At 41.1% G+C, this 15721-nt stretch overlaps 2 protein-coding genes across 8 annotated transcripts in view; both read left to right on the forward strand.

Moving 5' to 3' along the window:
- map2k4a (mitogen-activated protein kinase kinase 4a) overlaps window positions 1-3422 on the forward strand; it is a 10162-nt gene extending 6740 nt beyond the window's left edge. For all 4 annotated transcript variants that reach the window (XM_076086594.1, XM_076086596.1, XM_076086595.1 and 1 more), the window contains 4 exons: window positions 770-847; window positions 1583-1731; window positions 1919-1964; window positions 2626-3422. In XM_076086594.1, coding sequence (XP_075942709.1) covers window positions 770-847; window positions 1583-1731; window positions 1919-1964; window positions 2626-2739 — 387 coding nt within the window. In that variant the 3' untranslated portion in view covers window positions 2740-3422. The remainder of the gene's footprint in view (window positions 1-769; window positions 848-1582; window positions 1732-1918; window positions 1965-2625) is intronic.
- Window positions 3423-4053: 631 nt separating this feature from the next.
- On the forward strand, window positions 4054-14049 carry elac2 (elaC ribonuclease Z 2). 4 transcript variants are annotated; one of them, XM_076086591.1, is made up of 26 exons: window positions 4054-4156; window positions 4305-4599; window positions 4755-4805; window positions 4919-4989; window positions 5710-5774; window positions 5949-6006; window positions 6100-6168; window positions 6250-6300; window positions 6337-6369; window positions 6775-6830; window positions 6944-7002; window positions 7874-7946; window positions 8053-8165; window positions 8535-8633; window positions 8714-8852; window positions 9493-9578; window positions 9872-9993; window positions 10140-10230; window positions 10658-10796; window positions 10919-10957; window positions 11120-11229; window positions 11928-12027; window positions 12111-12231; window positions 12674-12752; window positions 13033-13177; window positions 13365-14049. In XM_076086591.1, the coding sequence occupies exons 1-26, from the start codon at window positions 4135-4137 to the stop codon at window positions 13593-13595; spliced, it is 2517 nt and encodes an 838-aa protein (XP_075942706.1). In that variant the 5' UTR covers window positions 4054-4134; the 3' UTR covers window positions 13596-14049. The 4 variants fall into 4 exon arrangements, with proteins under 4 accessions (XP_075942706.1, XP_075942705.1, XP_075942704.1 ...); XM_076086593.1 differs by having other exon boundaries at window positions 4106-4156; window positions 4376-4599; XM_076086590.1 differs by having other exon boundaries at window positions 4088-4599.
- Window positions 14050-15721: the final 1672 nt, after the last annotated feature.

The raw sequence follows: 15721 nt of genomic DNA on the forward strand, positions 1-15721 counted from the left end.
TCGGATAAAACCAGGTTCAACATTCTTGTTTCATGTTGACTTATTTGATTTAAAGGTTTTTGCAGAAGGAGAATCAGGATGTCTCTTTGTGTCACTCCATAAATCAGAAAATACTGTCAACACACCTACAAAAATCCATTTCTCCATGTTTTTATTAATAAAATGTCGTATAAATCAGGCCTTTAAAACGTATCGGTGGATACCTTTAGTGTCTCTTAGCGCTGAGGAAAGATTTCAACACACACAGTGACATCTGGTGGTTCACAGAACTCGCAGCAGACGGAGGACGAAGCACAACATTCACTCTCCTGACAACAAGAAGAAGAAGAAGAAGCCTTATTCAGGACTGTGATGTATACATCCTGCACTGTTATTGTGCAATGTACTGCAATGAAATGATTAGTACATGCATTGTTTAGTATAGAATACTTAATGTTTACTGTCCACTGTGGGTGATTTATTGATGTTCATTAACATATTTTACTTAATAGATGAAATGTTCTCGTTCTTCTCACTGATGTTTGTATCATCAGAGCTCAACGTTCAGCTGAATAACTGAAGCACCGTTTTAATAATAGAGTTCATTCTGTAAACATGTTGATTTAAAGAGTTCTTCTGCTGCACGAACACGTCGCTGCTCTTATTTACCTGAAATGTGTCGTCTATATCAAACACTCGTGTCTTTGAGAGTCCAGCGTGGATTTTATTTATCCGTCTACTTTTGTTTTGAAACTTTAACGTGAATCTGTTTCCTGTTTGTTTTTTCCAGCCGGAGCGAATAGACCCGAGCGCGTCCCGGCAGGGCTACGACGTCCGCTCAGACGTTTGGAGTTTGGGAATCACGCTGGTGAGTCTGAACACTGAACACTTGCATATTCATAGGAGTTATACTAACGTCTTCATTTAACCGGCCTCATTGTTCAGGATTCACATTTGTGTTTAAAGTACATGATGTTTGTACCCATCATGTATACTTTGATGAATACACATCATTTATTAAATAGCACCTCTGCTTTTTCTCCTGGAAGTTTAATGTTTTAGTATATTGTTTATGATAGTAGTGGAGGTGATCGTTATTTACTTTACTATAAAACACTGTTTAAGGAGATCAGGAGCTCCAGTGATTGTTTTCGATTTAATTGAAGAAGGACCGAAGGAGCTGATTGCCTGCCGACCTTCTGCACATTGTTAGAGTGATTGTTTTTTATTGGCTCTTTATTGCTCATTATGGGATGCCAGGTCTGCTTACAAACAGGTGACACATTTTGAAACATGAAACTCGTTTAATTTTCTCACCCTCCTGCAGGATGCTGCATCATTCTGGTAGTTTACAGCTCAATAACATCTGATTTAATGTGACGAAGAAGTGAAATAATCAGTGAACCGTATATACAGTATGTACTGTGTATAAACAGGTTGTTTACCACCACTGTGAGGTGCTGGAAAAGCTTGAAAATGCACTTTGAAAAGAGCTTGAATTTGATTTTGGAGAGGGTGCTGGAGTCCTTCTGATGTCCCTTCACACCTGGTGTGTGGTGTTCGAGCAGCGGTGTACCTGATCCCGTTGTCCCGTGTCTTCCAGTACGAGCTGGCCACTGGGAGGTTCCCCTACCCGAAGTGGAACAGTGTGTTCGACCAGCTGACCCAGGTGGTGAGGGGAGACCCGCCGCAGCTCAGCAACTCGGAGGAGAGGCGCTTCTCTCCCAAATTCATCTCCTTTGTCAACGTGTGGTGAGGAAATTAATCAGCAATATTTCCCTGAAAAAAATATTTAAATGATGTTCTTACGTCAGGAAATCAAAAACCTGTTTCCAGTTGTTTCCTTGAGAGCAGACTCCAGCTGTCCCCCTGGTGGACAGATGGCTGAACTGCAGCTTCCTCCTCCTAACACTTGTTTTATTTTTCATCCTCTCTGCAGCCTTACAAAGGACGAGTCAAAAAGGCCAAAGTACAAAGAGCTACTGGTGAGTTCTGTTTACACTCATAAAGTATCCGCTTAAGATGTTTACAACCGAGTTAATGGACGACTTTGGTCCTTTTCAACCCTATTTTCCTCGTGTTTTTGTATCCAAGTCTTTTGAAACACGTCCATTATTAAAGGAATTAACTCCTCGCTGTATACGCACGTCCACTGATGGGCTCAGGTTGTTACTAGACAAGTGTCTGAAAGAATTATGGAAAGAACCCTGAAAAGAAATAAGACGTTCTTTTATACAACGATGGAAACTTAAGTGAGAGGAGTGACGGTGTTATTTGAAAGAGTTTCAATATAATGGGGGAATATTTAGACTTCTCCTTGTGCGAGACTCCGTTAGACTCGATGACAAACAGACCGGATCAAACGTAAGGTAAAGAAAAATCAATCTCAGTCTGTCAGCATAAAAAAAAAACAGCACGTTTATCGTCCGTACATTGACGGTGAGGATTGATTACATTGCAGCACGTTGAGCAGCTGCAGCGTTTTTCGCTCGATGCTGAAGCAATTAAATAAAGTGTTGGTCACTTAGACACAGAAACATGAGGAAACACCCTTCAGATCCAGTCACAAGAGCTCTTATTTTTGTCTTGCATTGTTCTTTTTTGTTGGTATCGTAACTCGACTTTTTCCTCTTTGTCCTCTTCCAGAAAGATCCGTTCATCCAGATGTACGAGGAGCGCTCGGTGGACGTGGCGAGCTACGTGTGCCGGCTCATGGATCAGATGCCGACGTCTCCCAGCTCCCCGATGTACATGGACTGATGGCAACGCACCAATAAATATATTCACCAAGTCTGCAACAGTAAAACACACTTAAACAAAAGAAAAAGAAGACAAAGACGAGAAAGTGAACAAAACTAAATCCTTATGTACATTTGCTTGGTCCCCTTATTGCAGTGTTAAAAAGAGAATTGTAAAAAAACAAACACTAAAAGAACTCACCATTTGCAATAACAGTGGTGTTCATTTCACTCATGTCTGTATAATATATCAACACTTCTGTTTCTCTCTTGTTCTCACACACACACACACACACTCTCTCTCTCTCACACACACGCACACACGGACGCACGTGTAAGTATAGTAGCAGCGGAATCAATCATATGGTCTTGACTCATCTTAACGAGGACACACCTCCGTGGTGAGTACAGTGATTTAAAAAATAAAATGAATAATAATAATAATGTCAAACTTGTATTTATGGAACCAAAAGAAAAAAAAATCACTTCTTCAACATACTGGAATCATGCTCTTTGTGAATTGTCCCACCTCTTCCATGTGCGTAACTGAAAGCATCGTGTTTGGTATCTTAATGGAACTTTGCTTCTCTGGGTATAAAGCAGTTTAAAAAGTGTCGGTGGTCCGAATCATGTTAGACCTGCAGTCCAGTCCTCGCTGTACAGTGGACTATATGCTGATGTATGAATAAAGGAGGAGAAAGGACACGTGTGTGTGTGTGTGTCTCTGTTCTTTGGATGGGTTGAACTTAAAGGGTCAGTGTGGAGGATTCAGGAGATCTATTAGCATAGAGGGAATATAATAAGTATGTTTCATAAGATCAGAATCAGTGTTTTTGTTAGTTTAGAATGAGCTCTTCATATCTACGTACGGATTCTACAGAGCAGTAGAATGTTTTGGGATTCAGGAGGAACTTGTTAGTGTTTATTTATATGTTTGGGGTCTTAGACCATAAGAATAACATGTATGAATGTTGAAATTTGGCGTTGTTTCCCTTTAAATATATTTTAAATCTAAAAGTTATAGTTGAAACCTTAATGTGATGGCTTCAAATGGAAAATACTGTACGGCAGTTGAAAGTTTCTACTCGATTCAGTTCTTTATTGGTATAAAAAGTAAAAAAAAAACAATGTTGCTCAGGCTTCAAAATACAAAATTACACAATATGAATATTAACACAAAATGTGTGTGTGTGTATATATATATATATAATATTTATCAGCTAATTTGGTATACAGTAACCTGCACCAGTAACTTACTGGAGCTATCCCCGCCTCCTTCTCTTGAAACGCCGCTGTGATTGGTCCACAGACCTGGATAATAACTACACCGACCAATGAGCGTCAAGATTCCTCAACGTCATCATTAGATGCCGGAAAAAGTGTCACATGTGTGAACCAGCCTCTAAAGTCCTGCTGAATGTGCACCCAGCTACCTTTAGGTAACTTATTCTTCATTTAAAAAGCGTGGAAATGTACAAACGAGTGTTAACTGACTAATCGGCGCTGGTTGTTTGAATCATTGCAGTGTATTTATTATGAATACGGTCCGTTTGAAGCTCAGGTCCTTCACGCTCCTGTTTATTAAAGGCAGAACTCTCTCTGCTGGTCCTCCGGCTGTCGCAAGCTGTCATCTCCCTCTCCAACGGACTGTTTTCCAGTTGTTCCGAACAATGGCTACCAATGACAACAACCCCCCGGAGACGAGGCAGCCGTTGGGTATGAAGAAGGCCAACCACAAGGAGCCGCTGCGGCGGGTGAAGACCAAAGAGAACCGGGTAAAGCGAGGGGACGTTCACGGACCGTCCACGGTGTACGTGCAGGTGGTCGGTGCTGGAAGCAGAGACAATGCGGCGTCGCTCTACGTCTTCTCCGAGTACAACAGGTAACTTATACACAAAGGAGTCTTCAGTAGGCCATGCTTTTACTTTGAAACATGGGCTGTGTAAAGCCTCCTAAAGTCACATGTGACAAAAATAAACGAGCTACAAAGTGTTGCAGGTTAAATAAAGTGCTGACTAACTCTCCTCTCTGCTGCAGATATCTGTTCAACTGTGGTGAAGGAACACAGAGACTCATGCAGGAGCATAAGTGAGCTGGTTTAATGTGTTAAATACATATGTTTTGTTTTAAATCATCTTAGTCTGATGGACGGAGACGGAGAGCATTAACGTCATTAACGTCTTCATGTTTTCCTCCGACAGACTGAAAGCTGCTCGACTGGACAACATCCTCCTGACCAGACTGAGCTGGGACAATGTGGGAGGTTTATCCGGTCAGTAACATCCGAATAACAATAAAGTAACAACATTACAGCTTTAATATTCAAATCCAAATGTGTTTGTAAAGCAACACATCATAGCTACAAAAGCAGTTAATCAGAATCAGAACCGTTTATTGCCATGGTACAAGGAATTTGACATGACGGGAGGTGCTTAACATTCAACAACAACACAGTGCAAAGTAGAAACTTATTACAATGTACAGAAGTATATAAAATATAAAATAAAGTGCACAAAGAGTGTTTTACATAAAAACATAGCAGCAAATAAACAGACATCCATCCAGACGTACATACAAACAAGCAAACTGTACAAATACGATGTGCTTATTAAAGAAAACGTTATAAACTCACAGCTTTTTATGAGATTTACTGAGGAGTCGGACCAGCCAGTGTTTGGTAAAACAAAGAGGAGTTTGAATTTTATTCTGAAAGCAACAGGAAACCAATGAAGGTTATAGAAGACTGGAGTAAAATGTTCTGTATATATATTTTATTTATTTTAAGTTTACCTTTTAAAGAACACTTCCATCATTTAGACATTTTTATTGCATAAAACATGAGCAGATTCATATTATAAGAAAGCAAACACAGAAATGTTAACTAACACACTTTTTAATCTCAAAGTGTAGCGGTTAGCTTTACACACAGAAGATGAGTGTGATCAATAGAATCAATGAATATCTGAGATTTATTCTTCTTCTTCTTCTGCAGGGATGATATTAACCCTGAAGGACACCGGTGTTCCAGAGTGTGTCCTCTCTGGACCTCCACAGCTGGTGAGAAACCCGACCTACACTGTACCGTACATATTCAATACTGTCTTTACATATTAAATACTGTCTTTACATATTAAATACTGTATTATTCAATACTGTCTTTACATATTAAATCCTGTATGTTTGGTTTTTATTGTAACCTCTCCTTCTCTGCCTTTTGTTTTTATCTTAAAGAGGAACTATCTGCACGCCATCAAGTCGTTTTCTGGACCACTAAATGAGATCAAGCTGTGTATGTTGGATGTTCTGATCTGATTAAATGTTTTTTAGTTGTGTGTGTGTGTGATATCAGTTGTGTGACGTTGATTGTGTCGTTCACTCGTAGCGGTGCGACCGTACACTGAGGAGACGTACTCTGACGAGACGATGACCATATACCAGGTGCCAATATTCGGTGAGTCTTTCTCTCCTCTTGGTCTTTTCTCAAAGTGCTTTTGGTTTTCCAGCTGATTATTTTGTGTCTTCTCTCTCTCAGCTCACTCGAGGGCTGACGGCAGAAAGCTCTCCCCCAAGTCGGGCGGCAGCAGCCCCTCTGGTGGCCCCCCCTCCCCCCGGAGGGGGGGCCACCACAGCAACAGCCGCGCTGACGATCACAGTGAGTTTTGGGGATTTTGCATAAGTCACAAACTTAAAAAGGGGAAATCCTGAAGCTTCGGCAAAAATCAAACTCTGTGAATGTTGTCTGCTGCTTTGAGGACTTCAGGATTCATTCTCAATCTTTTAAAGTTATTAAAACGTGAGCATCCGAACCAAACCTCCCGACAATCATGCTGCTAAAAAAAGTCAGTCAGGTGTAAATAAGAAGTCTGAAATGACCTAATATTTGAAATAAAAAGTCTAAAATCACTTAATATTTGAGTGTGGTGTTGACGGAGGCTGTTGTCCCACAATGCATTGCACAGTGGAAATGAAGGAGCACCACTGAAGTGTAATTAAGTGTGAAAATGTGTTTTCAGTGACACAATGAGTGATGTTGTTGTTTGTTTGTAATATCTTGCAGGTGACAGACAGAGAGCAACTAGAGATAATTCTCTGGTGGTTTCCTTCATTTGTAAGGTAGGAAACTGTAGAAAACGCCGTCGTCATGTCTGATGTTCTCACTTTGTGTCTGACACTCTTCTTCTTCTTCTTCTTCTTCTTCTTCTTCTTCTCCTTCTCTACTTTCACAGCTTCACCCCAAGAAAGGAAACTTCTTAGTGGCTCAGGCGAGGGAGCTGGGTCTGCCTGTGTGAGTGGATCGTTAGTGTTAATCAGGATAAGATGTCGTCTGATATACGGCGCTTTATTTACTGATTTTATTGATTGCTATATTAATGCAGAGGCCTTTGAATTCAGATAACCTTTTATCATATTCATACAGTCATTTATCATAACGGCACACTGAGTATCACCACTTCCCTCTACCCAAACACACAACAACACAAACCAAAGTGTATTCTATGAGACAACACTTTATATAGATATATTTATATATCTATCTATATAAATAAATATCTCTTTACTCTGCTCAGGACGTAAACTAAAGCTGTACTCGGTGTGTTAACCGTCATATTCAAGATGTTACACAAATGTCTGATTATTAATATTATTATTATGTTTTGGGTTTGAATGAACAGTTTATCTGTTGGAACAAGTTCATTGAGACTTTTTCCTAATTTAATTGGATGGAAATAGTCAAATTTAAACACAGTTTTAATATCTTCTAGCTCTCTATAGAATAATAATAATGATTATTTGAATATATTGTTGTTGTTTTCATTATAGACATCATTTCATTATAAACCATTTATGTAATTGGGACTAATTTATTTTTTATTATATGTTGATTTATTTATTTTTTGATGAATTGATCATTTATTTGTTCCATAAAATGGTAACAAAATGATCTCTCACAATGTCAATATCCAGTCTATGATTCAAACCCCCAAAATATTTAAATTAGTAATCGCGTAAACAGCAGCATAATCACATAGCATTGGAGAAGCTGGAACCCGCCTGTGTTTTAACATTATTTAACATGAGTTACTGTGATCATTGTAATGAAGCTGCCGTTCATAACTTCTATGATAAACGTTATGAAACCTTCTTTTCCTCCACAGAGGAACAGCAGCCATCGGTCCGCTCATCGCAGCTCTGAAAGGCGGGAAAACTGTCACGTACGAAGGAAAAGAGGTGCCGAGAAGAACGCTCCCCGTCTGATTTAACCCGCTTCTTTTTATTATTATTGTTTTTTAAGCTGCAGCTCTGAAATTAATTTTCTCTGTCCGTCGTCTTGTAGATCCGGCCGGAGCAGGTTTGTACCCCCACTAATCCGGGACCGGTCTTTATCGTCGTCGAGTGTCCGTCTGAGGAGTTTGTTGAGGCGGTTTGCTCCGACCCGCAGCTGAGGAGGTAGAAGAACTGTGATGCACATTTTATTTATTCTTATTTATCACAGAGTCGTCTTTATTTGGATACTTTTACAGAATTATTCATCGTTCCAGTTTTTACAATATTATTATAGAACACAAAAGTTTCATTTGAGGTATAAATAAATAAAACATATTTATTAAACATAAGAGAGGAAATATACATTCTACACTTCTCCCAAATCTAGTTTCCTGAGCCTCATGGAGAAGGTGATCTTTCCTTATTGTAAATATTTCATAAATGATATCATACCTTCTATAAGCCATCACACTCAATTCAAATACGTATCTTTGTTCAGTGTTTGTGGATGTTGAATGTAGTATTTAAGTTTGAGTGTGTCGTCTCCTCCAGATACCAGACGGGAGCGACGGAGGACTCGGCTGCGCTGGTGGTCCACATGACTCCAGAGTCCGTTCTGTCCACCGATCAATACAAACGGTGGATGGAGAGGTTCGTCTTCTCCCTCTTTACAAACACACTCCACAGACATTCTGGCTGTTTTTGAGTTTTGTGTGTGTGTGTTTCTGCAGGTTTCCGTCCACAACAGAACACCTGATCCTGAATGAGCAGGTCTGTACGGTCCACAACGTCAGAAGTCACAAGATCCAGGCCCAGCTGAACGTGATCCACCACGACATCTTTCCAGAACTCAAGTCCTACAAGTCAAAGGTATCCCACAAAACTAACGTCTGTAACTTCCACAGATCTAAAAGGTGAAAGGTCACATTGAGTCAGACCTGAATGAGCTTCTAGGGGACATGAACCGTAACTTCTTCATCTTATATCATGTGCTGCAAACTCAAGTAGATCTAATAATACAATGGACAAAGAAGAACTAACTAGAGAAAATGAAATAATCCTCTTTAAAGATGAGCAGCAGAGAGGAGGAGTTTAAGAGGAAGTGGATTAAATGAGTCAACAAAACTAAAAGAGTTTCTCTGTTTCATACCTTTTTAAGTAAATAAATATTCTTTAGTTTCCCTGATCTGTTTCATTTAAAAAAACACAAAGTCGGTTCAACAAAACAGGATGTTTGATATTTAAACGTCTACACGCACTCTGGGAAACGACTAAAATGCATTTTTCACAATTTTCTTACATTTTCGAAAAAGTTAATCGAAAATGAAAGAAATCGTTGGCAGCGGTGGTCGTTTATTTCACATTTTTGGTGTGTAGCACGTTGCACATATATTACATCACATGACTTCATAATCACCCCTCCACTACGTTTCCTGTATCACAGTACTGTACTGTACTGTAATGTAATGTACTGACTGCAGTGGCTCAGTAACTGTGTTTTCCTCCCCAGGAGGCTCCGGCTGAGCTGCACGTCCCAAACGTCAGAGCCGAGTGTCTGCTCAAGTTCCAGCTCAGGCCCGTCATGGAGTGGCAAAGGTTAGTTTGTCCTTCACCCCCCCCCCCCCCCCAATGTAGCCAACATTACTCTGCCGCTCCGAGCGGCGCCTCGTCACAGAAAACAATCTGGAACGGACCACTGCACTCGGCCGCTTTCTCCGCTCGTCTTTTTTAACCTCGTCTTCAAAGTGTCAGGTTTTTCTTTTCCCTCTTCGCTGTTTCTGTCAAGTACTGCAGCGGCGCGTCGAGGTCAGATGTGAGAAAGAATCCCTGTTTTCTTGTTGTTGCGGGCAGCGGTGTGTGTCTTCTTGACTCTGCTCCTCATTCGTTAGAGACGCCATCCCCTCCTGCAACACGGAGGAGTTTGTGAAAGAGGCGTCTGAGGTCCCAAACTTTCTGGAAGAAGTGGACAAGTGCAGGAAGATCTGCTCCGCTGACGGCGCAGATCTTTCTGGTGAGTTTCTCCTCTTTAAACCTCCTCCGGAGGGACCTTTGCTTTCTCCTAGTTCACAGCCCGACAAAAGAGTTTGTTACTTTTAAGTGGATGGATCCTCCAGTGGTGTGAAGGGAAAGTATACCAGCATGTTCTGTTTTCTACAGGAGAGAAACACCCCGAGGTGGTCTTCCTGGGAACAGGTTCGGCTCTACCGATGAAGATCAGAAACGTCAGCGGCACTTTAGTTAATATCAGGTACGGATCTCCGCTTTCCACACGGGTAGATCCACTTATAAAATCTGCTCTTAATTTGTATTTAGTTCCAATGAAACTAAATGAAAAGTGGATCATAAAACTACTGTTTGCAGCACAAGTTCTTCTGTAGTTTGTTGTTCTTGGTTTTATAATCTCCTAAAATTCACTTAATTCCACTCTTTATTTTGATCACTTCCAACGCAACATTTTACCCAAAATATAAGCTGAAGATTTAATAAAACTCTGTGGGTTTTTTGGTGCATATCTGTATGAAATGAAATTAAAATGACTTTATGGAGATGGAGTGCACCTGAAAGTCTGTCAGTGTGGCTCAAGCACATCGTGGTGATGCAAGGAAGAAGACACTTCTTTCTCTTTTGTTTATGCATTAATTGAGTTTGTTCTTCTGTTCGTTCTCTGCATGCAGCCCGACTCAGTCGGTGCTGCTGGACTGTGGAGAGGGAACCTTCGGTCAGCTCTGCAGACACTACGGAGACGACGTGGACGACGCTCTGTCCAAGATCTCAACCGTCTTCATCTCACACATGCACGCTGACCACCACACGGTAAGCAGCTGTGCACGATACGATGCGATGCAACTACGTTGTGTCTTAATACGAGGAAATACAGATCACTTCAGTGGAAAGGGAGCTGCTTCAAAATAACCTTTTCTTCTTCTTCTTCGTAGGGGCTGCTCATGTTGCTTTATCAGAGGGAACGAGCACTGGTACGTAAAAGAACAGAATATGGAAATCATAAGACATCTAGACATTTTTCCTTTTTAACTGTAAGGACTCTAATACGACGTCCTAACTTTCGGTCATTTAATGTAATGAAAAATTACTAAATAATTATTTATTAAACAAACGTAATTGTTTGTGTCTCCCAGACAACGTTGGGAGAGACGTTCAGCCCCGTCTACCTCGTGGCTCCGGTGCAGATCATGAGCTGGCTCAGCCAGTATCACGATCACTGCGAGGAGATCCTCAACCACATCAAGTATGTGAACGCAGTCTATGGATGTGTGTGTGTGTGTTCAGTTTTAGTGTTTTATTCAGCTTCATGGTGATATTTGCTTCGTTACCTCCCACCACTGAGGGAACCTTTCATTATGCCGACTCATCAGAACCAGACATTGTTGCCCCTCAACCATCCTGGAGGATCTTCCGATCCCTTAAATGCAAGACCACAGACTCTATTTAAGAAGTGGACGTAGTCATCGTCACAACACCCATTTGTTTTTTGCAACCATATACGTCTCTGGTACAGACCTGTCAATCACAGTAGCCCCGCCCTAAAGCATCCCCTGCTTTATGGTCTGTTTGACTCTAAATGGACCATAATGTACTAAATGAACATCATGCCGTATTGAAGAAGACTTGAAACTAGAGATTGAGACCATAAACTCATGTTTACAATGTTTACTGAGGTAATAAATCAAGAGAGAAGTAGAGTAATTTTCTCATAGACTTCTATACAACCAGAGGAGTCGCCCCCTGGTGGACAGTAGAGAGAATGCAGCTTTAAGACATGCAGCTTCGGCTTCACTCGGCAGAACCGGAGGTTGCCACTTTGGAAATCCTCGTTTGCATAATGAAAAGCACCCTGAGCGTACAGAGATAAACCCTTTTTAATTAAGAGATCTATATTGTTGTGGACTCGACGTCTTTTATTTCGTGTGTTTTTGTGTTTTTCAGCCTCATCCCGAACAAAGTTCTGTGCGACGACGGCGAGGTGCCCAGGCAGAGGACGAAGTTGTTCATCCAGGGACTGCTGAAGGAGAACGATTTGGAGAAGGTGTTTAAACATCACATCAGTTTTGTTAGTGACGTGTCTTTTTAAATGTATTTATTATTTATGTGTGTGTGTGTGTGTCTCAGTTCCAGACGTGCACCGTGCGTCACTGTAAGAACGCCTTCGCCTGCAGCTTCTCTCACCGGTCCGGCTGGAAACTGGCGTTCTCTGGCGACACCATGCCCTGCGATGCCTTCGTACACACCGGTCAGTTCCACATTTAACTCAAAGTGTATCTACACACAGGGCGTGTGAGAGCAAATCGAGCGGAGGAGGCTTTCAATAATCCAGAGAGCTTCATACAAGGTCATCGAACTGCATCTGAATAATTGATCAGATATTCCTTAATGCTTTCGATCACTCTGCGAGCTGGCAGGCCTCTCTCTAAAGAGGTTCCTGCGGGATCCCACTTCATTGACTCTTCTTAAATTGCTTGACTGGATTCGGTCCAAGCGAAGCCTCCCGGAGACGGCGAGTGTGTCCCACGCCTGTTCATTATAGATGGCATCGGCTCGCCGGACAAAACCAGGGCATGCCGATTCTTGATTACTCCGACCGCCTGATTGATTTCCTGAGGGGGAAGAGGCTGTTAGTGCTTCTCTGTGATTCAGGACTCTCATTCCACTTTTCTTTTTTCTTTTCTTTTCAGGAAAGAATGCAACCTTACTGATCCACGAGGCCACGCTGGAGGACGGGATGGAGGAGGAAGCTGTGGAGAAAAGACACAGGTGAGTAAAGTCACAAACTGCAGAGATGTGAATTGAATAGAATAAGGAACGGCAAACAAAATAAATGCACTTTAGTGCCTGTTTGAGGTTGCACTTATGTCTTGAGTGCATTGTTAAATATCTCTACTCTCCACAGATATGATATTGATTTCTGCACCTTTTTTTTATGCTTCCAGAGTGAGAGTCTGTTTTCGCAAAAACATCTTTTATGTCCCTAAAACTGAGACGTCAGTAAATCTCTCTGCTTCGTGCTCCGTGTTGTTGTTTTTTTCCCTGACAGCACGACCTCGCAGGCCATCGGCATCGGCATGAGGATGAACGCCGACTTCATCATGTTGAACCACTTTAGCCAGCGCTATGCCAAGATCCCCCTCTTCAGCGAGGACTTCAACAACAGAGTGGGGATATCGTTTGACCACATGAGAGTAAGTCGTGTGACGTCTTCATCAGCTGAATAGGGAAGCCTTTTTCTTGTGTGTATATATACGATTGCACCTGAATGCATCATTTGAGCTGAAGCTGAATGTATGGTGTTCTTTCTTCTGAGCCTCTCTTGTTTTTAGGAGTTACAACCTGCTAGTCAATCATTTCCTCCATTTCCTCTTTCCTCAGATTCGCTTCGGGGACTTTAAAATCCTCCCCGGGCTCATTCCCGCACTTAAAACCCTTTTCGCTGAGGAGATCGGCGAGATGGAGGGGAGACGGGAGAAAAGGGAGCTGAGAAACCCGGGAGGAAGCGTCTCCGAGGTGGAGAAGACGCCCGACGTGAGCCGAGCTAAAAGAGTCCAGGACGAGGAGGAGGCGACGCACAGCCAAGAGACCAAGAGGCTGAAGACCTGCTGAAGGCCCGAGTGAAGAACAGACTTTTAACTGAGAGAAACACGAGTGCTTTTATTTCAATGAGTTGTTTTCTTCATTTGGCTCGTGTGGTTTTCATTACAGAAAAGATGCTGTAGATTTCCTGCATTTTACAAAGCTGAGCGATGAGTACAGTTTGTTTTTCAGTAAAGACAATAAAAAGATCCCTCATAGTTAATAGTCACGTCCATCAAACATGAGACGTGTCAATCTGTGGTTGCCAACCACAACAGCTGGAATGTGCCAAATGTTTTTATTTAACGACATTCATTCTGTTATTAAGGGGATATTGTTAAAATCCATATTTCACATGGTATTAGATGGATTCCCATGAAGTTTGGTTCCCTCTCGATGGACTGTATTCTCTGTGGTAGAGCTGCCACAATATCAGATGTTCACGATAATATGATCTATAAAACGTTAGTCATTTCATCTTGAACTTTGTGTTTTGTAACCTTTATTTTGGCAAATGATATTAATATGGTGAGTGTTGTACCCAGTGTTAGCTGGTGGAACATGTTCTCTGTAGGGCTGTGCTGCATCCAATCAATTTCAGCAAACATCCCAGAATGATTTAATGCAAACAAATGATGGTATCAAACGCGTATTACTACTTTGCAGTTAAATATTTAACCTTTATTCCAACATGAAAAAAAGCAGTAAATATCACTTTGACAAACACGTCAGGACATCATATTTGTGTCACCCTCACAGGGAATTCAGTATAATATATATATATATATATATATAATCAGTATAATATAATAATATATATATATATATATATATATAAAATCAGTATAATATAATAATATATATCATATAATATATCATAATAATATTCAGTATAATAGAATAATGTATATCATATAATATATATATCATAATAATATTCACTATAATATAAAACACACATATATATAATGATGTATTTATAACTATACATCATGTCTCAGCAGGTGCTTCATGTCCCTCACTCCCTAGCTGTCCGTGCTGGATCTGTCCCCGTTGTTTTAAAAAGCTAAATAAGTTATTAGCATGACGTCATCCAGCTAGCCTAACCTGTCTGGTGTTCAGCTAGTGGAGAAGCTTCGTGTGCTGCTTCCCTTTCCCGCTAGTCTGCTGTCTGATTGTGAGGTCAGGCTGATCTGATATCAGCTCTTTGGCCTGAAGGTTCTCCTCAAAGTTCTCCTCTCAAACGGGTCTTGGGGGACATCAGACGTCCTCCATCAGACGTCCTGCTAAAGACGTGCTAGACGGACGGGAACGTTAGCGCACAGTATCAAAATGTATGAATGTTTTATGACAAACATATACCATAAAGATCAGTTTCACATCTATATTTGTGTGTTCATGTTTAGAGCTGCAACCAACGATTATTTTCATTCTCAATTAATTGTTTATTATCTTCTAGTTTAAACGATTGTCTATAAAATGTCACAACATGGAGAAAAAAAGTCGATCCCAGTTTCTCAGGGTGAGTTCTCCAAAATGTCTTGTTTAATAGTTTCCTGTTGATTGACCGATTACAGACTTTGACTCGTTAATGTGACTCTTAAACACATTTGTATTTCTTTGTAATCAGCTGAGCTGAGATCTCCACGTGTTCCTTTCAGTTTAGATAAAGAGAGAGAACCTCAGATTAAACGGCTGCTGTTGCAGTCAGACACGTTTTTTTATTGGGCTTTTTTCCAGGTTCAGATCATTTAGTAAAATATTTGTCCATTCATGCACTGGAACATTTTTATCTCAAGAGCTGCAGCAGATGTTTCCACTCGAGTCCACATGGGGGCTTCAGTGAGCCACCAGAGTTCAGGTCTAGTTACACCTGAAAGGGAAAACAGAGAAATCAGCCAACATGGTAACACCGCTCATGAAGAGTGACTTATTGTTGCCACTTGAGGGAGCGTTGGCTGCAGGAATCTCCTCCGATCACAAGCAATGGAGGATTTCCGCCATCAAAGGGGGTCAGGTGTATAGTTGTTAAAACCAGGAGGAGGTATTGAAGATATTGGCTGTGTGTGTGTGTGTGTGTGGGGGGGGGGGGGTGTTAATGCAGGCTTTTATTTTGACACATACAGTATCTGCAGGCATGAATGCACTTTCCTTTC

The sequence above is a fragment of the Anarhichas minor genome, unplaced genomic scaffold (assembly GCF_050575085.1).
Source record: "Anarhichas minor isolate MPS153535 unplaced genomic scaffold, ASM5057508v1 ptg000007l, whole genome shotgun sequence".
NCBI lineage: Eukaryota > Metazoa > Chordata > Actinopteri > Perciformes > Anarhichadidae > Anarhichas > Anarhichas minor.